Raw genomic sequence first — 25,099 nt, forward strand, 5'->3', positions numbered from 1 at the left:
CAGCTTCTACGGCTTTTTCTGTGGACGTAGAGGACCTTTTCTATTCGATTCCACACGAAGGGTTGTTTAGGGCTGTAAGAGAAAGTGTTGAGGAGCACGGCGAAATTGCTTTTAATAATACAGCTGGCATTAGCACATAGCATTTTTTTGAACTTTTGATGTTTTATTTAGGATCCACAGCCACCTTTCACGATGGGCGCTTTTGCGTCCAGAAATCTGGGATTTGCATCGGCTCCTCTGTTGCGCCTGTGTTGTGTGACATTTTTATGGCTTTTTTAGACAGACGCTTGCAGAAACAGCTTTTAAATCAACCTGTTTTACATGTGTTCCGCTATGTCGACGACTTTTTATTGATTTTAGATAAGTCTTTAAATAATGACCCTGACAGTGTTGTCACTAATATTCTTAACACCTTCTCCTCTGAGGGGCATGGTTTGAATTTCACTCACGAATTGACAACGGACAACCACATCCAATTTTTAGACCTAAACTTACAGTTCTCTGATAACCACGTTTGTTGGGCGTATAACCCAAGATCTAACAAAAGTTTATTGCCTTACAAGAGTGCACACTCAAAACTAGTGAAACGTGGCATCATTATGTCTAGTTGTCTTGCTGCTCTACAGCAGTCTTGTGAACATTCCATGTCATCTAGTTTTCAATGTCAGATTGAGCGACTTTTGTCTGCTGGCTACCCTCATCATTTTATTCTCAGCACTTGCGAAAGCCTGCTGCAAAGGCTAAAAACTTCGGGGAAAAAAGAGCAACGCTCCGTTGAAAAACCGCCTTTTGTTATGCCATATATTCATTGCCTTTCCCATAACATCAAGAAGATAGCAAAAAGGTATGGGATCCGTGTTATTTTTTCGGCGCCCTGCAAACTGAAAAAAGTCTGTCCACTGTTGACAAAACAAAAAGAAAAAAGGGATCCGAACACATGCAAGATCAACCACCAGTACAAGTTCACCAAATGCATCTCAGGTGTCATCTATGAGATACCACTATCGTACGGGCGGTCCTACATAGGACAAACTGGACGTTGTTTCAATGAGCGCGCCCTGGAGCACAGACGATCCCTGCGTACAGGCACGGGCAGTAACCTACCCATACATTGCAAGAGCTGCGACAGCAAAAGCTGCGTGCCTTACCTCGAGCGGACAAAATTCCTATCAAAAGCTAGAACAAAAACAGAAAGAGAAGTTATCGAGGCCTTTTTATTTCCAAAAAGGGCGGGAGTTGCGTCAGCTCACCTTCTTTATCACTTTCAAACAAGGAGATACAGTTCTTAGATGGCCATATCATTCCTTTTCATCAGCCCTAAACCACTCGTGTACGCGGTGTTCCTGACCTACGCAGGTTTTGCGTCTTGATCCTTGTACTATCTTGTTTAGCGCCTTTATAAGTGCCTTGATTCTTAAAAATAAATTCAGTTGGAAGTTCTGCGCTTCGTGTGTGCCTCTCTGTTCTTCTTGTCCCGTCTTTTTGCGCAGTTTTGTATTTCCTTACGACATGAACCGACTAGCCCAACATCACATTTTACATAAGAAGGATATCTGCGCTGGACGCCATTCTCACCACCACTGACGCTCGCTCCCAATGAGCGCAACACTATACTAGCGTGCTAGGCGTGCTTTCAATGGCAGAAGCACACGCTAGTGCTATGAACGACCACTGTTTCCCTCTAGCCGCGCTGTTCGAACAAGCCTGCAACGATGTCTAGTGAAGCCGCTAAACTCTGAAGTGTTGGGCGCTGGGGATGTTTGGGGATGTTTTAGGTAAAGAAAAAGTCAGGTAAAAATTAAACAAAAAATTGCGGTTTATGGACATTCCTATATGATTCTTAAACAAACACCTGCCGCATAGGAATTTTTAGTGCTGCAGCACTACTACACTGATTCCCGAAAAAACTATTTCTAAAGCCAGTTTGACATTTGACCTTTCCGAGGGACTCCAAGTGTCCGCAGAAGCAAATGTTACCGACACTGCGCTTTTCCTTTCCTCTAAACCAATTATAATTGGTTTCACTGGAGCTCAATATAAAGAAGTTCATTGAAATTTGATGCATTAAGCTGAACGATGGTTCTGTTTGACAATGGGGGGGCGATATACTGTGAGCAACGGCAACGCTCAGGATCCTGCATTTCTTCAATGCAGATTCTGCAGTGCTTTCAGAACTTTTAGAGCTGCACACAGACGAAATGTTTTGGTTTGGAAGCATGGGGCCGCTCCATTTACACAGAAAAATGACGTTTAGTAACTGATACACAGCAAACAAAATCCTGTCAAAACGCCCTGCTGCTGCACAATATTCCGTGATTAACTTGTTAAACCGTCGGTTTCATTTTCGTGATGCACATAAAACGTTTTAAATATTCAGACACGGAAAGAAGATGGATGACATATTTTATATAAGGGTTGAAATGGGATTTCTTCTACCAGGATGTAAAAAGCAGCGAACGATACCACATGAGATCTTGCGGCGGAGAGGCACAAATATGTGCCAAACTGTCTCATTACTAACGTGAAAGGCTAGTACTGCGCTGCTCATAGATAAGACTTATGGATTTCCAGCAGCCTGTCGGAACGCCAACACATTTCACACCTAATGCTTTTATTTTTCCTGGGTTTACATCTGAAAACCGCAAACACTGAGGATATGGCATTCACAAACAAATTTGAAGTAAAAGTCGTTGCCATAAGTAACTCCACAAATATAAGCTGGAGTTCCGCCGTTAAGGCACTCAAGGCCATGGTCAGAGGCGAATGACACAAGCACTCATCCCCCCAAGATTCATCTTAACATTTTCCTGCATTTCGTCATGAGCACTGAAATCACCCATAATTATTCACGGGCCTGATGTGACGGTAGTCACATCACTAAACCTTTCGGCATCAAAGTGAGTTGATGGTGGCAAGTACAGAGACGCAAGTAAAATGTGAAATCCCGCCTAGTCACTATCAAACAAATACTGATTCTCGTTGTTAGCGCGAACCGAATGAAGCAGATATGTAAATTCATGTCGAATGTAAACGATCACCTTGCTGGTTCTGTGGCATGCTGATGATGCAACTGCCCGATAACCGAATATTCGCTAGATGTTTGTTAGATTTGCAACACACATATCCAAAATGTGCAAGTGATAGTTGTATACATTCTGCAGTCATACAAAGAATGATACTAACTCGTGTTTAATGATACCTGGAGAAAAACCAAATTCATTGTCGGTGTTTCATCGTGGCCGCTCCTCTATCGATATTGTGGTTGACCTCGCAATGTCTGTGTAGCACCAAAACGATTTGAAAAGATTGAAAGTAAGATTGGGCATCAATTGAGGGCGTCTTGAACAACGTAACATGTCAGGCCATTTTGTGCCCTTAAGACTGCTGCGATTGGGGGCCGCATGTTCAGCTGAATTGGCAGCCTAATTGTCAGAGAGCTACCTTTATGTCGAGGCTGAATACGGACAACATCTCTACACCGACGTTCAAGAAGTTTTACACAGGGTGGAGTGCTGAGCCTAATCCTCTTCAACCTTAATCTAGTCGGTCTCGTAGACTTATTGCCACAATCCTATGAAATCTCCAACCATGCAGATGATTTATGTATTTCGGCATCTAGTGTCCCTCGTCCCCAAGTTTGAGCCAGGCTGGAAAAGGATTCAAGAATTTTGACGTCTTAGTTTCGCCTGCAAGGCCTTTATGTTTCGACCGAGAAGTGTTACCTTGAGGCATTCACACGTAAAACAATATCATGCTAAACCACAAGCATCAATGACAAATTCAATCTCTAAGAGAGAAGACATCGCATCATTCGCGCTGATATTGACATAAATCTTTCGTGGATTCCACATTTCAGAGAAATGAGAAGCAAACTTGTAGCGATTGTTGTTCTCTTCTTCATCAGGGAAAGTTCTGGGGCACACGTGATTTCTCAATGCTCCAACTGTACTGCCATATTTCTGGGCTACATGTGGTACAGCTTTCACAAAATATAATACATTAGAAAAGCGAACGTCAAGTCGCTTCAACCTCTGTAAGCTCCAGCTGTTTTTATTTTCCTTGTACTCCCTAAATGTTCTTCAACACCACCTATTGGTCTTGTCTCACGAAAAGGCCTTGTTACTGCCCATATTGTTACTGCCGTTACTGCCCATATTAAGAACACCTATTCGTCATCACACATGGGTCGCTAACCATCATCTAAAACCCTTTCAGTAATTAGGTCAAGCACTGCATTCGCCGTAGTTATAGGAGCTAATCGCACCTATGTCGTTCACAGTTCACCGCCGCTGTAATACCAGGCTTCCATATGAAGCCTACATGAACCTCCAACACAAAGCTATATTCCTACAATTAGTAAGAAAACCGGAATTTCATCACCTGCTCTTAAACATTTGACATTGTATTATATGTGTTACAAAAACATTGCAGTATATGTATTTCAAACAGGCACATCGCATACATGTCTACACAGATGGCCCACTTAAACCAATGAGTTGCGCGAGTATTGGGTATTACCGGTCAAGACTAATCTGATAAATTTTAAAACGTCAGACATACTTTCTTCAATTGGCATGAACAGGTGTCGTACGCGATCAGTTTAATTACTTGCAAAGACCATCCTGATGACTGTACTTTATAGAAGCGCGAAATCCTAGGCTGTATCTCAGTATGGCAAAGCGGGCGAGTTGGTGATACATGGTTTATTTTTAAACCATGTATCTCAGTGTTCAGGCCTTCAGGACTGCAAGCTAAAATACGCCGCGGGTTACTTGGACAACTCGCTGGACAGATCCGCAAGCTCTATCACGGCGCATTATCCGTGTGGGCAGCGTGTGGGCAGCCCTTACTTGGGCTGCCCACACGGATACAGATTGGGACCAGTCGCGGCAAATTTCGGCAGCCCACACGGGGCCCCTCTGGGTACATGTTGCAAATCCCGCATGGGCCCGTATGGGCTGCCCCCACGGGCCCAACGCGGGCCCCCACATCTTAGCCCAATTTGTGCTACTTGTGTTAGCATAGAAAACGGGGGAGTTTCGCAACCACAGAATTTGGGCAGTGAATCCTGAACAGCGCATCCGCCTTCTCCATATGATAAGCAACGTTGGTATCATGCTTATGGCTCAAACTTACTTTCAAGAACAAAAATGCTTTCAAAATTGGAGCGACCGACAGCTCTGCCTGTGAAACTTATGGCTATGAACTGACAATCGAACACCTCCTATGGCAAGGTCCTTCATTTCTGAGTGAGAGATCTATCTGTCCATCCATCCATCCATCAATCCATCCATCCATCCATCCATCCATCCATCCCTCTGTCTGTCTGTCTGTCTGTCTGTCTATCTATCAAATCTACCTATCTGTCCGTCTCAAATCAAATCAAATCTCAATATATCAAATCTATCTATTTAGCTATCTGTCCGTCTGTCCGATATATCAAATCTATCTATCTATCTATCTATCTATCTATCTATCTATCTATCTATCTATCTATCTATCTATCTATCTATCTATCTATCTATCTATCTATCTATCTATCTATCTATCTATCTATCTATCTATCTATCTATCTATCTATCTATCTATCTATCTATCTATCTATCTATCTATCTATCTATCTATCTATCTATCTATCTATCTATCTATCTATCTATCTATCTATCTATCTATCTATCTATCTATCTATCTATCTATCTATCTATCTATCTATCTATCTATCTATCTATCTATCTATCTATCTATCTATCTATCTATCTATCTATCTATCTATCTATCTATCTATCTATCTATCTATCTATCTATCTATCTATCTATCTATCTATCTATCTATCTATCTATCTATCTATCTATCTATCTATCTATCTATCTATCTATCTATCTATCTATCTATCTATCTATCTATCTATCTATCTATCTATCTATCTATCTATCTATCTATCTATCTATCTATCTATCTATCTATCTATCTATCTATCTATCTATCTATCTATCTATCTATCTATCTATCTATCTGTCTAATCTATCCTATCTATCTACCTAGTCATCGCCAACGCAGCAAGATGACTTATCAAATATGTGCGAGTTCTTTCCCATGTGCATTGCTCTTAGCAAAACTGTGGCTTTGTGTTGTAAATCGAACATCACCATAACCGTAAGCCTTACTTTGCCCAATGCAGTGCGAAGGCCTCTCCCATATGCTTCCAATTAACCCGGTCGTTTTCTAGCTGCATACACTTGACCCCTGCGAAGTTCACCGCTCAGCTAACTTTCTGCCGCCCCCTGCTAAGCTTTCCATCCCTTGGAATGCAGTTGTTACCCTAAGCGACCATCGGTTATACTCGTTTCGCACTACATGTCCTCCCCAGACCCATTTCTTCTTGATTTCCCCTAGAATGTCAGTAACTTGAGACATTTCTCTGACCTCCCTCTACCTATCTCCTAACGTTACCCCTACCGTTTGTCGTTAAATAGCCCTCTGCATTGTCCTTAACTTATGTAGAACCCTCTTTGGTAGCCTCCAGGTTTCAGCCCTATAGGTGAGTACATGTACAATGCAACTGTTGTATACTTTGCTCTTTAGCGATACCGGTAAGCAGCTAGCCATTCTATGTGAGTGCTTGCCAAATGTGCTCCATCCCAATCTTATTCTCCTTGTTATTTCCCTTTCATTGTTGGATCGGCTGTTACTACCTGTCCTAAATAGACATATTAGACTACAACTTCATGTGCTTCGTTCTATAACGTAAATTGCTCTTCCTTCTGGAAGCTATTGAAGATTACCATACTTTTCTGCATATTAATTTTCACGCGTACCTTTCTACTTTTCCTGTCTAGGTCATCATCATTTTTTGCAGCTCATCCCTTGAGTTACTCAGCAAGGCAACGTCATCAGCAAATCGCAGATTACTGAGGTATTCTTCACCTATCCTCCTAACTGCCTCAATTCCAAGTGTCTGAATACTTCCTCCTAGCAAGCTGTGAATACTAAACAGAGAGCGTGTCTCCTTGCCTAGCACCGTTCTTTAAGGAATTTTCTTTAGTTTCTTTATGCAGAACATGGGTTGGTGTGCAGCCACTATATATCTTCCAGTTCTGTCACGTACGGCTCGTTATACCCTGATTTCACAAAGCCTGCATGGCCGCCGAGGTTTTTAGTGAGTCAAATGCTTTTTCGTAATCAATGAATGATATGTATAAGGGCTGGTTATATTCCGATATACCGAAAGCACCGGTGTAGCCAATACACTTCGAAAAAATGGAGGTACTGCTTAGGTTATTGGTCATGATGACGCTTTATGCATGGCCGCTTATATGCTAATTATGATTTCATACAAGAAAAAATCAGTTCACAAGAGCTTGAAGACACTTTCTTTTGGTTTCAAGATCGCTGTGAGAAATCATAGAAAATAAAGGTCTAGCACTTACGTCAGGGTTGACCGAAATTCTAGTCGCCAAACTGATTTTGTAAATGGAGGCATTTACCTAGGACGAATGAAGTTTTTGAGAAGGAATCCGGTCAGTAATGCTAAGATTATGAAAGATCATGAAAGAACGCCCAATTTAAACACTGTTAGATTGACCTACCAGACCTGGGGGTGCTAATGTAATATGACAACAAAGGTGAAATACTCTCCATGCATTGACTGTTGTCCCAATGAAACAGTAATAGAGCTATGCCCACTTTATACACCGTGAGTGGCAGCGAGTAAGCAAGCCTATCACAAAAAAAGCGAACAAATTTTGAGTATCAATTACGGTCTCTTGATATGAATTCTATTTTCGAAATTATACGCAGTTATTTCGTAATTACCTGAAATACCTGCGATGGTGTTCATACCGGCACTTTTTATTAGCCAATGCGAAATATAAAATCGTGCTTTTCTCTCAGCTAGACAAAGAAAGTTGCCCCTAACCGAAGGAAGTGGCTTCTAAACATCAAAGATTTCATGGGGGAGGCTACAAGAATGCTCTATGAAGCCACAAATCTACGGCACGTTGCCGAGGTTCCTTTTCGGACGACTCGACGTCCTCATCGGATGCGTTGAGAAAACCTAAACTAGAGTACGCTAGTGCTGCCTTTGTTCCCCCGTCAGGCGGAGGTGGCCCTACCGCCGAGCGTTGGCTGCCTATGAAGCACATGAAGAAGGACGTCTTTAAAGGCTTTAACTACTTAGGCGTGCGGAAAACAGAAAAGCAGAATTACTCCATTAAGGCCGGTACATGTATCGTGGTCTATCTTATATTTATTCCTGGTTCTGCTCTTTCTTGGTTATCAGTTTGTTATGATGAGAGAATACCTTCATTTTCGGCTTTTTTAAGTTGTAGCTTTCCGCAAAATATCAATACAAATAGGAAAACGATACTTAAGCGACATTACCGCATACTTTGAAGGTCTGGCACCGCAGCTAAGTGTGGTCGATTCTTATTATACGCGTCCTCATAAGCATATTAGACGTAAGGTAACCCCTCGCAACATTATGTCATACGCAATCATAATCATCATTATCATCCTGACTATACCCACTGCAGGGCGGAGGTCCCTTCTATATTTCGCCCATTAACCCAGTTCTGTGCTAACTGCACTCACTTGACCACTGCGAACTTCTTAACCTCATCCGCCCACCAAACTTTCTGCCGCCCTATGCTACGCTTTCATTTCCATGAAATCCAGTTTGTTACCCTAAGCAACCGTCGGTTATTCTCTCTTCGCATTGAATGTCCTGCCCATGCTCATTTCTTCTTGATTTCCACTAGAAGGTCAGTAACATGAGTTATTTCTCTGACCCAATCTGCACGCTTCCCATCTCTTAATGTTACGCCTACCATTTTCGTCCCATAGGCCTCTGCGTTGTCCTCAACTTACGTAGAGGTAAAAACTAAAGGTTGTACAGGCCTATGCACCTACATTTAGTTATGATGATCACGCAGTTGAAAGCTTCTCAGAAGATGTAGAATCGGCAATGCGAAAAGTAAAGACGCAGTATACTGTACTAATGGGCGACTACAATGCCATGGTAGGGAAAAAACAGGCAGGAGACCAGGCAGTAGGTGACTATGGCATTGGTTTTAGGAATAGCCGGGGGTGGAGTTACTAGTTTAGTTGGCAAAGAGTAATAAGTAAAGAATCATGAATGCCTTCTTCAGCAAACGGAAGAACAAGAAATGAACTCGGATAAGTCCTAACGGGGAGACTAAAAGCGAAATCGACTTCATAATGTGTTCAACCCCCGCCATTATTCAAGATGTAGAGGTAACCGGGAAATTGCGATGCAGTGACCACAGGATGGTTAGGTCCCGAATTTGCCTGAATCTGAAGAAGGAACGCAACAGATTAGTAAGAAAGAAACCCATCAACGAATTAGCGGTGAGGGAGAGGGCAGAAGAGTTCAGGATCTCGCTACAGAATAGGTATTCAGCCCTAACCGAAGATGGCGACATTACCCTAAAAGCAAGGAACAATAATTTCAGTGATATCATTACTGAGTGCGCGGTAGAAGTAGGAGGTAGGATAGTTAGAGAGGATACCGGTAAGCTGTCAAAGGAGACGAAACATTTGATTAAGAAGCGCCAGAGTATGAAAGCTTACAATCCAACAGACCGGATCGAATTGGCCGAATATCAAAGCTAATCAATAAGCGCACGGTGACCGATATAAGGAAGTAAAACATGGAGAAAATTGAGACTGCTGTAAAGAACGGGGGAAGCCTTAATGGGCTAAAGAAGAAATTGGGCATAGGCAAAAACCAGATGTATGCGATAAGAGACAAGGCGGGCAACGTCATCACGAATATGGACAAGATAGTCAAAGTAGCCGAGGAGCTCTATACAGATCTCTACAGTAGCCAAAGTAGTCAGAACTGTATTGAGATTGGCGGTAGGGAAAGACGATCAGACGTTTCACTGGTAACGAAGTTCGAGGTCAAGAAAGCATTAAAAACCAAGAAAACGGAGAAATCAGCTGGAGAGGATCAGATAACTAGAGATTTGTTGAAGGACGGGGGGGATATATTGCTAGAAAAACTGGCCTCCCTGTATACGCAGTGCCTGGTGTTATCGACGGTACCGGAACCATGGAAGAATGCCAACGTCCTCAGTCGTAAGAAAGGGGAGGCTAAGGACCTTTAATATTACCGACCAATCAGCTTACTGTCTGTTACGTATAAGGCATTTACTAAGGTAATCGCTAATAGAATCAGGTATTACGCAAAATCATCCCTTAATCGCAAGCCACACAAACGCTAGTGAGGTCAGTAGCTCACATATATTGATTCGACATTCAGCGTAGTCGATATGTCCCACGTAAAACTAAGAGCTTCATACCATTTTCTATACACAAAATCGATTACTTTATGATGAAAAATAGTTTATTGGGTTCAGCCACCTGTACTTTGTTTCATATGTCATGCTTTATTTTCTTATATTGAAGTGAGTATTTTTGACTTCAAATTCCCGCGCAAATTATTGTTGCAGTGAACTCATCACTACTGTAAAGAATCACAGTTTTGCACCGCACCCAATGAAACTGACACAGGTACTTTTGCGGCATAAGCTTCTTAACGCTTTCATTTAACCTATTAGCCTTCATTGAGAAGGATCCCTGCAATGTGGTTAAGGACAAAGCGCGGAGACGCGCTTGAATAATTCACAGAACAAACTATTGGAATCCGGATTTAACAAAAGAGGGCGAGTCATAATCACCTTTCTCGTTCTCGTTAGTTTTCTCTGTGCTAGTTGGCGTTTGCCACCTTCAGAAAAACTCAGTTCTTCACCGTGACTGTTTATCTTTGCATCACTTTCCTACATATTACTTTTGTACTTACTAAAGTGCTTTATCTCCCTAAGTAATTCACTACAATCTTCTGTCCTCTCTTAGGAAGGTCAATATTGTCACGTAGTCGTGACGAGGTCGATGACACAAATGAAGGGTCGATGATTGCACTAAAGAAACTCTATTTGGGCTGACTTGCGCCCGCAAAAAGAACTAAGCAACTCGGCGGCGGCGATTGAAATAAACGTGCTCGTCGATCATCGATCAAAGAATGCTCGTCACACTCGGCAACGCTAAATTTAAAGGCTACACAGAACAATCTAGATAACGTCGCAGACAACTACCAGAACGGGCTGGAACATTGTGGAAAGACACCCGAGTGGTCGGAAACTTCGAGACAGATCTCGGGGAATCTTGCGCTACAACAAAACTGATAAAGGTGTGACTCGCGGCATCGAGCATTAACAAATATTACGGAACTGATACGCGGTCCAGAATCAGTGATAAGCCTGTATGCTGGCGGCTGTTACAAAACAATACTGCTTTGAAGGTTTCGCGGCATTACTCCCCCTTAAAAAAATCATCGCCTCGATGTTCCAAAACAAAGAAACTTAAACCTAAACACTGCAAAGTTTAAACACCACAGATTCTTAAACGAGCGTAATATGGCTTCAGTCGTACACATGTACAATTTCTGGGCGTGCGCATGGCCGTTGTGATGCTGACGTTTCGTCGGGAATGACTTCATAGTCCAGTGATCCTTCGCGGCGAAGGATTTTGTATGGCCCAAAGTATCGACGCAACAGTTTTTCACTTAATCCGCGACGGCGAATTGGTGTCCAAACCCACACTTGGTCTCCTGGATAGTACTCTGCGTGGCGTCGTCGTAAATTGTATCGTGGGCTGTCGGTGCGCTGTTGGTCTTTAATACGCAGCCGTGCTAGTTGTCGGGCTTCCTCTGCACGCTGCAGGTAGGCGGCGACGTCAAGGTTGTCTTCGCTGGTTAGTTGCGGCAGCATTGCGTCGAGCGTCGTCGTGGGCACCCTGCCGTACACAAGCTTAAACGGGGTCGCTCTGGTCGTCTCCTGGACTGCCGTGTTATACGCGAAGATCACGTACGGCAAGATGGCGTCCCAGGTCTTGTGTTCAGCGTCGACGTACATAGCGATCATGTCCGCGATCGTTTTGTTCATGCGCTCCGTAAGGCCATTGGTCTGGGGATGGTACGCAGTTGTTCGTCGGTGGCTTGTGTGACTGTATTTCAGGATGGCTTGCGTCAACTCTGCCGTAAACGCCGTTCCCCTGTCCGTGATGAGCACTTCTGGGGCGCCGTGTCGCAGGAGAATTTGTTCGACAAAAAATTTGGCGACTTCTGCCGCGGTACCATTTGGTAGTGCTCTTGCTTCGGCGTAACGTGTAAGGTAGTCAATGGCCACGACGATCCACTTGTTACCCATAGACGAAGATGGAACGGGGGCGAGGAGATCCATTCCAATTTGTTGAAAGGGCAGGATTGGGGGCGGAATCGGGTTTAGTAGTCCTGCTGGTCTGATCAGCGGCGTCTTGCGTCGTTGGCACTCACGACACGTCTTCACGTAGTGGGCAACTTCGGCAGGCAGTCGCGGCCAGTAATACTTCTCCTGGATTCGACGCGACGTGCGCGCATATCCGAGGTGGCCTGCTGTGGGCTCATCGTGCAACGCCTGCAGAATTTCTTGCCGAAGGGTTTTAGGCACTACGAGAAGCTGCGCGGTCTTGTTGGGTGCGAAGTTCTTCACGAGGAGGCCATTGCTTAACGTGAAGAATGATAAATGTCGCCTGAACCCACCAGGAGGGGAAGCGGTCTTTCCTTCCAAATAATCGGCTTGCGCTTTCAGCTCAGGGTCTGATCGCTGTTGTTCTGCGAAACTGCTGGCGCTTACCGGTCCCAAAAAGGCGTCGTCGTCGTCGTCCTTTGGGGGAGCATCGACGGGAGCGCGGGATAAGCAGTCTGCGTCGGAATGCTTCTGGCCCGGCTTATAGACTACAGTTATGTCAAATTCCTGAAGTCGTAGGCTCCATCTGGCAAGGCGGCCGGAAGGATCTTTCAAATTAGCCAGCCAGCAGAGCGCGTGATGGTCGCTTACCACCTTGAATGGTCGGCCGTATAGGTATGGGCGAAATTTAGAAGTGGCCTAGATGATTGCAAGGCACTCCTTCTCGGTCGTCGAGTAATTGACTTCGGCTTTTGTGAGGGACCTGCTTGCGTAGGCAATTACTTTCTCCTGTCCCGCACTCTTCTGGACGAGAACGGCTCCTAGGCCCACACTGCTCGCATCGGAGTGAATTTTGGTCTCGGCGTTTTCATCGAAGTGGCCAAGTACAGGAGGGCATTTTCAGGCGGCGCTTGAGTTCGTCGAAGGCTTCTCCTTGCGGCGCTTCCCATTTAAAAGGTACGTCAGCCTTTGTAAGCTGCGTCAACGGTTCGGCGATCCGCGAAAAGTTACAGACAAATCGTCGATAATAAGCGCACAGCCCAAGGAATCGGCGCACAGTTTTCTTGTCGGCAGGCGGTGGGAACTGTGCGATTCAATTCAATTCAATTAAATTTATTTGCCATCCTGGTACAATGATGGCGGGAGCCCGGGGTAAAAGCTGCCGTTTGACAGCTTGACAAAGCCACGGGCCCCCACTTTGGCAGCACCACAGTAGTCGGGCATATATAAAAAGCACATGTCATGTGAATTTAAACACAAGGTAAGGAAACATTGAAATAATAAATACAGCTCTTGTCAGTGTACAGTTATGAACGCAAAGTACACAATGAAAACAAGCAGATAGAAGCCCACACTTATGGCGAGAAAGAAAGAGAAAAAAAAGGGTGAGGAAACATTGAGATAATAAATACAGCTCGTGTCAGTTTACAGTTATCAACGCAAGGTACACAATCAAACAAAACAAGCAGATAGAAGCCCACACTTACGGCGAGTAAAAAAAACAAAAACAAAAAACTGGTTAAATCAGTCATGAACAAAACCGTTCTATTGAATGCAAAAAGTACTGAAACAAATTCCGACGTGCAGCCCTGGGAAGAAAGATATTGCTTTGTGCTAAGTTGTTAAGCAGTCGGGGTAGTCTATTAGCTAATGTTTTTTCACCAAACGAAGTTCTGTAAGTTGTTACACTCCACTGCTCAGCATTTCTTATATTGTATGCTGACTCTCGTTTTTCTAGCCCAGCTAATTTACAAAGAAAAGAAGTGTTGTTTGAGACCTCGTTTTTTATAGCCTTGCTTAAGCAGTAGTCATAAAGCTTGGTTATTGGAAGTATACTGTACTTTAAGAAAAGAGGTGTCGTGTGGTAAGTTGGCGGAACATTTTCAAGAATCCTTAGGAATTTTTTCTGTAACACTTGCAGCATCTGAAGATTTCCTGCTGTTGTTGTACCCCATGTTAAATGACAATAGTTCAGACGAGAACTGAACAATGAATGGTATACCATCAACATTACGTTTCGTGGTAATACCTCACGGTTCCTGTATATAAGGCCAATAATTTTTGAGCATTTATTTACAAGGAAGGTAACATGTTCATCCCATGACATTTTTTTCATTAAATATTACGCCTAATGTTTTAAATGAAGCCACGATTTCTAAGGGCACAGACTGTAGGTATATATTCTTCGTTATAAAAACTGGCTTGTTTTTTCCTCTGAAAACAACGGCTTTTGTCTTAGTTGCGTTAATTCTTAACGAGTTCTTGTTACTCCAGTGTTCTATTTGCTTAAGCGTATTGTTTGCAGTATCTGTCAGTTCTGATATGCTATCTCCGGCAAAGAAAATGCTGGTGTCATTAGCATAGATAATAAATTTCACGAGTGGAGCTGTGTGGACGATATCGTTTATATATATATATATATATATATATATATATATATATATATATATATATTAAAGAGAAAGGGACCTAAAATACTTCCCTGTGGAACGCCACAGCCTACAGAATGCATATCTGATCAAAAACCATTTATTGTTACTGCCTGTTTTCGATGCATGAGGTAGGACTGCACAAGCGATAGTGCATGTCCGCGGAAACCATAGCGCTGAAGCTTACCAAGAAGTATTTCGTGGTTAAGTAGGTGGAACGCCTTAGAAAAATCAAGAAATATGCCAATAACTATCCTATTCTTTTCAAGTTCGTCCAATATATATTCCTTTTGCTCTAATAATGCAAGTTCAGTAGATCGGTGCCTACGGAAGCCATACTGAGCCGCTGTTATGATTTGGTGCTTTTCTTCAAAGCGTAAAAAATTCCTGAGTATTACTTTTTCCAGTAGTTTAGAGAATACGGGTAAGATAGATATTGGCCTATAATTCCCGAGTTCATTTTTATCACCTTTTTTAAAGATAACACTTACACGCGCGATTTGCATTTTACGAGGAAATACAGCAGTGATGACACAAAGGTTTAGGATGTACGTAACATATGATAAAATGAGATCAAAAATATACCTAATAGGCTTTATCTGGATGCCATCAATATCAGTTGATGTGCTACTGTTCAGTTCTTGGAAAGCTGACGTTACATCTTCATCAACCGGTTCGAGAAATATAGTGTCACGAATGTGGACAACTTCACTGGTATCAGTTTGCGGAACCATATTACTGGAGACCCTAACAAAGTGTGCGTTAAATGTGTCTGCAAGTTCTTTTCCGGATATGTTCACGCCGTTAATATTTAGCGTACTTAAATCACCATCTTCACTACTTCGCCCTAATATAGCGTTTAGTCAATTCCACGTAATGTCGGCACGACCTCGAGTAGAAGTAAATTGATTTTTGTAATAGGTGTTTCTGGCTTTTTGGAGTTCGGCATTCAAACGATTGCGATATTTTTTAAATGCTGCTAAATCGCATTCAGCTTTGGTTTTAATAAACTTATGATATAGTCTGTTCTTTGCATTTATCTTAGCCCTTAATTCTTGTGTGATCCATGGCTTGCGACTGTCACGTCTTTGTTTTCTAGTTACTATCGGAAAGCAGGACTTGTAAATTGGCTTTAGGATGTTTAAGAATGCCTCATACGCATTATTGGCATCATTTTCTAAGAGGACAGGCGTCCAGTTGCATCTTTCGATCGCAGTTCTAAATGTGGACAGAGTTTTTTCAGAGACAAGTTGAAAGGAGTGTGCAGGACTGCGTTCCTTTTTATAAATATTTTTAACGCATACAAATACCGGCAAGTGATCGCTGATGTCAGAGATAATTACTCCAGAACTGATCATACTAGGATCATAATTGGTAATAAACAGATCTATGAGTGATGAAGACGTGGCAGTAACACGCGTTGGTGCTTTAATTACATTCATAAGTCCATGCGTTCTAAGCAGTAAATTTAAGCTATTTTGGGATGTGTCTGTGGATAACATATTATATTTAGGTCACCACCAAAAACAAGGTTTAACTGCTGACAGGCAGTAAAAGAAATCAGGGTTTCAAGAAAATCCAGGAATATAGCTACACAGCCCTTTGGCGGTCGATAGCATACTGCAAAAACAGTATTGTCTATGCATATTGTTAAGATTTCATAATCGCTCAAAGAAGTTGTGAACTGCTGCAGTAGTTCAGGGTGCTGTTTCTTCTTCAGTAGCATTGAAACGCCGCCGCGAAGGCCGGTGTCACGATTTAGAAAAAAGGTCTCATAACCAGGCATTCGCAGAACATCATAATCATTTGTAGACCAGGTTTCGCTAATCATGATGGCATCAATGGGCACATCTAACTGTTGGAGGAGAGTCTCAAAATATTCTTGCTTATATCTAACAGATCGAGCGTTGACATAAAGGCATTTGAATGACGTGTGAAAAACCGGACCAAGGTAATCTTTGAAGTCGTCGGGTAGTAGATAAGGGTCTTTCGTTGTAGTCTGCATAACTGGTTGTAACACACACAAAAAAACGACTGCCCCTTCTTAGTGCAGCTTGTCAAGATCGCAATAGTGCTGCACGACTATTGCTGACGCACCATCAGTTTTTCTTATCAAAATTTTTCCGTTACTGTGCCAGACATACTTGAACTTATTTGCCTTTGCCCAATCCTTCACTTCCTTGAACAAGTCTCGATTTCGCCTGGTCAAGTTCTCCAGCACGCGAACATTTCCATCTGCAGTTGTCAAATCCCGCCTGCTAGTCCACCATTGGTCCCTCATGCTCTGTCTTGCGAAACGGCAGATTATGCCAGGCACTTTCCATGTTTAGGCGGCAATCGGTGTAGTGCTGTGATATCATGTTCTGACAACTGGGGTAATGCACTTTGACTGGCAATAGCATTAATTTTCGACAAAAGATTTTCATTGTCCGTTAGTGGTACACCATGAATTTCTAAGTTCAGTCGTCGGTTGCGCCACTCGAGGTCATCAAGGTGGACGCTCAGCGATTCAAATTGCTGCTTGGTCACTTCCATTTGTACGAGCTTCGTCTGGATTGCCTTAACATCTCGCTCATTTTGTTCTGTCCGCGTCACCAAGTCTGAAATTTGGTCAGACTTAAACTGCACTGAATGTACAAATCCGTCAACTGTTTCTTTCAATGGTAAGAGAACATCAAGCTTCCGGTTGATCTCTTGAAGTACAATCCAAATATCCTCTACTTTCAAGGGTGTTTCTTTGTCATCCTGCTTTGTAAGTGGCGTTTGTGTTCTGCATTTTAAGCATTTCCATTTCTGGTAGGCTGACCTGTTAGATTTTATCGTAGCCGCGGATACTCCAGCGCAACTCCCTACATGGTATGCCAAATTGCATGCTATACATGATATACTGTCTTTGGGATCTGAAATTTCCTCTTCACACACAACACATTCCATACTGAGAGAAAACAAGTTAACTACTTTGGCAGCAGCAGTGGGAGTGGCAAAACGGCAACACGGTACTTTGTGAAAACCCACTAACCTGTAACGGTATGGTAGAATGTTTAAAAACGTCCTCCCCTCGCCACCGCTGCTGCCAAAGTGTCGTCGGGAATGCGATGCTGCAGCTTTATAGCAGTTGCACTGATGTCAGCGCCAAGCCGGTAGAGGTGGTGACGTCCTTTTTCCTTCGTAGATTGTCCTTTGATGACGGAGCCGAGAAACTGCCTCAGCAAACGTGTGCTTCCTGGCTTGCGCAGGCGTCGATCCAGGTTTCTGTAACGGTATGGTAGAATGTTTAAAAATGTCCTCCCCTCGCCACCGCTGCTGCCAAAGTGCAATTGCAGCTGTTTTCTCCGGGTCTGGGTGAATACCGTCCTTGCTAACGATGTGACCTAAGAACCAGAGTTCTTCGTAGGCGAAGTGACACTTCTCTGCTTTTAGCGTTAGTCCCGATGACCTGACGGCTTCCAGCACTGTCTGTAGTCGTTTTAGGTGGCCTTCAAAGTTTGAAGAGAAGACAACAACGTCGTCCAAATATACCAAACAAATTTGCCACTTCAAGCATGCCAGGACTGTGTCCATTACTCGTTGAAACGTGGCTGGTGCGGAGCAGAGGCCAAATAGCATCACCTTGAACTCATAAAGGCCGTCCGGTGTGATGAATGCGGTCTTCTCGCGATTTCTTTCGTCGACCTGAATTTGCCAATATACGCTCTTCAGGTCCATCGATGAGAAGTACCTTGCATTGCAGAGCCGGTCGAGAGTGTCGTCGATGTGGGGAAGCGGGTAGACATCCTTCTTCGTTATGCTATTCAAGCGGCGGTAATCAACGCAGAAGCGAAGTGTGCTGTCTTTCATCTCGACCAAAACGACTGGTGCCGCCCAGGGGCTGTTCGATGGCTGGATTACGTCATCACGCAGCATTTCCTCAACTTGATCGCGAATGGTCTGCCGTTCTCGCGAAGGTTTTCGGCGGAAATGAAGGGCCGACGATTGCACTAAAAAAACTCTTTATTTGGGCTGACTTGCGCCCGCAAAAAGAACTAAGCAACTCGGCGGCGGCGATAGAAACAAACATGTGCTCGTCGATCGTCGATCAAAGAATGCTCGTCACACTCGGCAACGCTCAATTTAAAGGCTGCACAGAACAATCTAGATAACGTCGCAAACAGCTACCAGAAGGGGCTAGAACATTACGGAAAGACACCCGAGTGGCCGGAACCTTAGAGACAGGTCTCGGTGAATCTTGCGCTACAACAAAACTGATAAAGGTGTGACTCGCGACATCGAGCATTAACAAAGATTACGGAACTGATACGCGGTCCGGAATCAGTGATAAGCCTGTATTCCGGCGGCTGTTAAAAAACAGCAAATACTGTTTTGAAGGTTTCGCGGCAATATGTTTCATTTACACTCCACTGCCCCAACGAGGCATTTAAGAAATATAATCAGTAGTATTACGGCCCATTAGTCATTCTCGGACGGCCCAAGGATGTGAAATATTGCATTCAAAATATTACCCCATGAACGCACTGCTTTCGTAAGGCCAGGGTTATCCACGATATTCTACCTCAAATGTTATTTTAAAATAAGCAAAAGCGCTCTTGGCCCATATTCCATGTTTCCCTCGTTTTCAAAAGTAACATTTTCGCCGTTTTCGAAATATTCTGAATGTATGAAACGCTGGAACATGAAGCCGTGGCCAAAGAACTCACTCCTGATTCCCGCAGTTTATCCAATTAGATGAATCGAGGCCCGAACGAAAACGCCATTCTGAAAACGGCGCAAATTCAGAAAACGGTCCTTAGTTAGGTTTCGCCTAACCACTAAGAGTTATGCAGGAATGCGCTTGCTTGTCAGGGGCTAAGAGATAGAAGGACAAGAGGACTGACCGAAAGCCTCGCTCAAGCTTTACTACTTTTATTTGGGACACTTCAAAGTTTTCTTAATTCCGAAAACGTTATTGTCTTACAGATGTAGCAAGGGAAAATTTGGAAGCATCCGTCTAGTCCGACATCTAACGGTCTGCGGGCTGTATGACCTTAATAGAACAGATGATATGAGCGAGTTCACCGGAGCAGCCATCTCAGGCAGTTCATGTGGCATACTAGCATACTAAATGATGGTTACACTATAGGCCACACAGGCCAGTGTCCGCAGCTTCGATAAAGCGTGCCCTAATATTTGCGCCGTGTGCTCTTCCACAGAAAAAAAAATGGCACCTTACGACAGTGCGCTGATGGTTAAGTGGTAGATAATAGAAGTTGCAAATTGCGGCGGAAACGTTAAGTGAGGAGTGATGTGGATATATGCGGACCAAAATAACGCTTTGATGAAACACATCAAAGAACTGAAAGTCCTTCTAGATTTTGTGCGCGTCGTGTTATTTGAATTCTACCTGCAATTATGCAGGTTGCTAACTTTTTACTTTCTCCCTATATGGTCGACATTACCTTTCTACCATGACGTAGGCATTTTTTTTCGATGGCATCAACTTCTTGCAAGGCAATGCGAGGTGTGTTTCATTCAAAATTGGCTGACCTTTGAAAGTGCAGGCGCCTGAAATGAGTAGAGATTAAACGAAATTAATGTCAGGTTGGTCTCCCTTCCAAAGGAATAAATATTGTAACTGTTGTTACACTAAAGAATTGCTGTAACTGCTGAACGACGGCACTGAGAGAGCTGAATCAGGAACGCGGGCAACAGGAACGCGCGGGCACTTCAACGTCCTCTACTTCGTCCCATTTCGCGCCTTCGTCTTCTAGCTCTAATGCACGTGTCACTGCCCCCTCCTCTGGAGCATCGCCCCGATGCGGTGTTACAGTCAGACAGAAGAGCAGGAAGAAAAAGCGTTCAAGAGTTACACCAACAGTCTGGCATCACGGGATAGACTACATGCAGCCTGAAAGTCAGTCGGAGGTTCGCTCATAGTAGGGCTTCATTCGTACCACATGCACAATGTCACTGCGCTTGCCGTTGTGCGATGAATGAGCCGGCGAGGCTGGTACAACTTCATATGTTAGGTCGCTGAGGCGGCGGACAACAAGTTAAGGGCAGAAGTAGCGGCGCAGTAACTTTTAGGACAGCCCGTGGCGACGAACGGGCGTCCAGATCCACACATTGTGACCCGGGTTGTAGGTAACGTAGTGGCGACCAAGGTTGTAGCGGTGAGCTTCTATCTGCTGTTGGCGGCGAATAGGCTGTCTGGCCAGTTGCCGCGCTTCTTCCGCGCGCTGGACATAAGTGGCGACATCGACGTCAAGTTCAATCTCACTGTCAGGAAGGTAGATTCCCATTTTATGTAGCTAGATTTAATACAAGTAATAACACCAGATGTTAGTGTGGCAAGATACCTACAAATTTTGATCATTATTTAGAAGACTGTTCACTGACAGAGGAACAAAGGAAAAAAATAGACAAACCCGTAGGAAAAAATTCAGTGAAACGAAAACCAGAAATACTAAAAAAACAACAACATGGATGTTATCAACGAAATGGTAGAGATAATAATGGAAAAATCATATGATTAGGCACAGTTTTGGCACCAGAAGTTACCCCTGCAGCCTTTGGCGAGGGGCGAGCATGCTTCGGAGGTGGCAAAACCTAGAACAACAGAACAACTCTACAACAACAAACAAACAAAAAAAGAAGTTACTGAAAAAAGTCAAATAATGACAAAGTAATAATCTGAATGCACAATGTAGAAGAGGAATGTTGTAAAGAAACCAACTGAACAGAAGCAAAGAGGAAAAGTACAAGACTAAGAAGAAACAAAACAAGACAGAAAGAAGTGAAGATCAGAAAGAAGGCTTTTTTCGAAAGGGAAAACACAAGATCAGAAGAAACAAGACAAGAAAAGACTATGAAGAAAGTCTTTTTATGAAGAACAAAGGGAAAGAAAAGAAAAAGAATTTTTTTTCTTCGTTTCGTATTTGAATAAATGCCCGCTGATCCCCTGTTCGTTCCGTTGGCCGTGGACACTAGATGGTGCCACCTCCCATTTCCTCCTCACAATCCCACTCTATCCTACCTTTATTTCATTTTATTTCGTTTTGACAATCTCATTCATTTATTTTTGCATCCTATTTTTTATCTTTCTTTCTACCTGCGATACATTAGTGATGCGGGGAGTCTACTCCAATTAGACTCAACTACACACTGTCAGGGAGGTCCACGGGTAGCATAGCATTCAGGGGGGTGGTTACGTAGTGACCGGACTAATTCAAATGGAGTGAACAGCGTCGTTTCTTGTTGCGCGGTATTATACGCGAATGTTGCGTATGGAAGTATCTGGTCCCTTGTTTTGTGCTCGACATCAACATACATGGAAAGCATGTCGGTCAAGGTCCTCTTGAGGCGTTCCACCAAGCCATTTGTCTGTGGGTGATAGGCTTTTGTACGTCTATGGCTGGTGTGCGTGAGCTTCAGTACAACCTGAGTGAAGCGAGCCGTAAATGCAGCTCCCCGGTCGGTAACAATAGCCGCAGGAGCCCCATGATGCAGGACTATGTCGTGGACAAAGAATTCGGCGACTTCAGCAGCAGTACCGCTTACAAGTGACGCAATTTCAGCGTACCGCGTCAAGTAATCAGTCGCGACCACAATCGACCGTTTTCCAGTGGACGACTTCGGAAAAGGGCCAAGGAGGTCTATGTCAATATGCTGAATAGGGGTCTTTGGGGGTGCTATAGGCTGCAAAAAGCCAGCTGGTCTCAGAGGAGGAGACTTGCGCCGTTGGCAATCACGGCATGTTGCTACGTATTTACGCACTGATGTTAGTAAATTGGGCCAATAGTACTTCAGCCGAATCTTTGCCAGTGTGCGACTGATCCCAAAGCGGCCGGCGGATGGTTTATCATGACAGGCGCTCAAGGTTTCGGGCCGTAACTGGGATGGCACAGCAAGCAGAAACGTCTCCCTGGTGCTGTCAAAGTTGCGCTTGTAGAGCACTCCACGCCGTAAAGTGAAGGACCGCAGCCCACGCCGAAACAAACGGGGTACACAAGCATTAATACCCTCCAGGTACTCAATGAGTGGCGACAACTCAGAGTCGATCCGTTGAAGTTGCGCATACGAGAGATGCTGACGGCACAAAGGATAGGACAATCATCGGTGATGTCTTGCGTAGCCGGTTCCACGGGTGGTCGTGATTAAGTCTGCGTCTTGGTGCTGCCGACCCGACTTATAGACGACTGTCATGTCGTACTCCTGTAACCGGAGGCTCCACCTGGCCAACCGCCCAGAAGGACCTTTAATGCTGGCTAGCCAGCATAGCCAGTGATGATCACTGATAACACGAAACGGTCGCCCGTAGATGTACGGTGGTAACTTAGAGCCCGGATGACGGCAAGACACTCTGTCTGTCGTCGAATAGTTCCTTTCCGGACGAGAAAGCGTACGGCTCGCGTAGGCGACGACTCCTTCTGCACCATCCTGCCACTATGTGAGGATCGCTTCGAGGCCGACATTCCTGGCGTCAATGTGGATATCTGTGTCTGCATTATCGTCAAAATGAGCTAGTACTGGTGGACTTTGCAGGCGGCGACGGAGTTCCTTGAAGGCTTCGTCTTGGGCACTCCCTCATAAAAAGGGTATGTCACCTCGAGTCAAGGCTGTCAATGGCTCAGTCAGGCGAGAAAAATCTTTGAAATAGCGGCGGTAATAGGAGCAGAGGTCCAGAAAACGTCAGAGGGCCTTCTTGTCGGTTGGGCGTGGGAAACTGGAGACGGCGGCAGTCTTGTCGGGAACTGGGAGAACACCTTGTGCGCTGACCACATGTCCCAAGAAACGGAGCTCCACGAAGGCGAAATGATATTTATCTGGCTTGATATTCAATTGCGCAGACTGGAGAGCTTGAAGGACAATGCACAATCGCTGCAAGTGTTGTTCGAAACTAGACGAAAAGATGACCACGTCGTCCAGGTACACAAGGCGTGACTGCCACTTCAAATCAGCTAAAACAGTGTCCATCATGCGTTGAAACGTGGCCGGCGCAGAGAAGAGCCAAAACGAGAGCACCTTAAATTCGTACAGACCGTCCGGCGTCACGAAAGCTGTTTTCTCGCGGTCTCGCTAGTCCACCTCGATCTGCCAATATCCGCTTTTCAGATCTAAAAGAGAAGAACCTGGCGTCTCGGAGTCCGTCAAGAGCATCATCGATCCTGGGTAGTGGGCACTCGTCCTTTTTTGTAACCTGATTCAGTTTCCTGTAATCAACGCACAATCGTAACGTGTTGTCTCTTTTTAGCAAGGACGACCGGCGACGCCCACGGACTTGTTGACGGCTGTATAACATAGTCTGCAAGATTATCATCGACTTGCAGTCTAATAGCCTCCCGCTAATCAGGTCAAACACTGTAAGGACGCTTACAAACTGCTTGCGTGGCTGAAACGATGACGATGCGATGCTTGGCTACCAGCGTACGTCCGACCTTGGAGCTTGTCGCGAAGCAATCTTTAAAATCAAGTCGCAGAGACGACAGAAGGTTCTTTGATGAGGTGACAAACCCGGGTTGATTTTAACTTTCTGAAGGGCGTTGTGTGCGGCGGCATTGTCATAAAGGTTCACCTTCACGGGGCACAGATTCGGCAACCCATCTACATCGTGGAGGAAGGCGACAGCCGTTCTCTTCGCGAGGTGTTGAATTTCACTGGTCAAATTCGTCAGGAAAACTGTCGAACAGCCGTCATTCAGGTCGACAAGACAGCGCGCAATAGCCACTCCCTTCTCGAGGAACAGCGAAGGGTTACTGTCCACAATACCTTCGTAGTCGTGAAACCAGTCGTTCCAGCTAACACCAGTACATTGTACCGCGGTGGCAGCATTACGTCGTCTTCAACAATACGAGAACATTGACTCCTGGGTCTTCTGTGTCACTGTGCGCCAAGACTTGCTTTGTCGAAAATGCGACTCGCACCTCGTGTAAGTTGACCACAGCGCCGTTTGCCTGTAGAAAGTCAAAACCCAAGATCAAATCCCTCGAACACTCGCGCAAGACGACGAATTGACCCACGTAGACGAAACCTCGGATGAAGATTCGGGCTTTGCAACTTCCGGCCGGGCTAATGAGGTGACCTCCAGCCATGCGAATGCTAGGGCCCAACCACGGCGTCAAAACTTTGCTCATGTCCTGTGCGAGGGCATGCCTCATCACCGAATAATCCGCCCCAGTATCAAGTGAAGCGACAGCGTCAGTACCGTCAACTGTAACACACAAATCAGAGGTAGCACGTCGGATGCTGTCGCTAACCTGCCCCTGTAAGAAATCAGCGTTTCGGCGTATCGGCGACGGAGGATCTTCGGCTTTCCCGACAGCAGCGGCCTTGCCTCCGGAGACCGTTGGAATTAGTTTTGCCGATGTGGACTGGGAGAACGCCGCTCAGGGTAGCCGGCGTCTCGACGAGGACTTGGGGAATGGCAGCGCCGAGGAGACGATGATCTAGAG

At 44.6% G+C, this 25,099-nt stretch overlaps 1 protein-coding gene across 1 annotated transcript in view; it reads right to left on the reverse strand.

Annotated features, from left to right (window-relative positions):
• The window catches only part of LOC146194777 (uncharacterized), a 127,632-nt gene that overhangs the window by 23,861 nt on the left and 78,672 nt on the right, over positions 1–25,099 (reverse strand). Inside the window, exon 6 of the mRNA XM_084596118.1 lies at positions 20,108–20,213. Within this exon, the coding sequence (XP_084452244.1) occupies positions 20,108–20,213 (106 nt within the window). The remainder of the gene's footprint in view (positions 1–20,107; positions 20,214–25,099) is intronic.

This window comes from Amblyomma maculatum, chromosome 3 (genome assembly GCF_055883805.1).
Source record: "Amblyomma maculatum isolate TAMU_Amacu chromosome 3, ASM5588380v1, whole genome shotgun sequence".
In the NCBI taxonomy this organism is placed as follows: Eukaryota; Metazoa; Arthropoda; class Arachnida; order Ixodida; family Ixodidae; genus Amblyomma; species Amblyomma maculatum.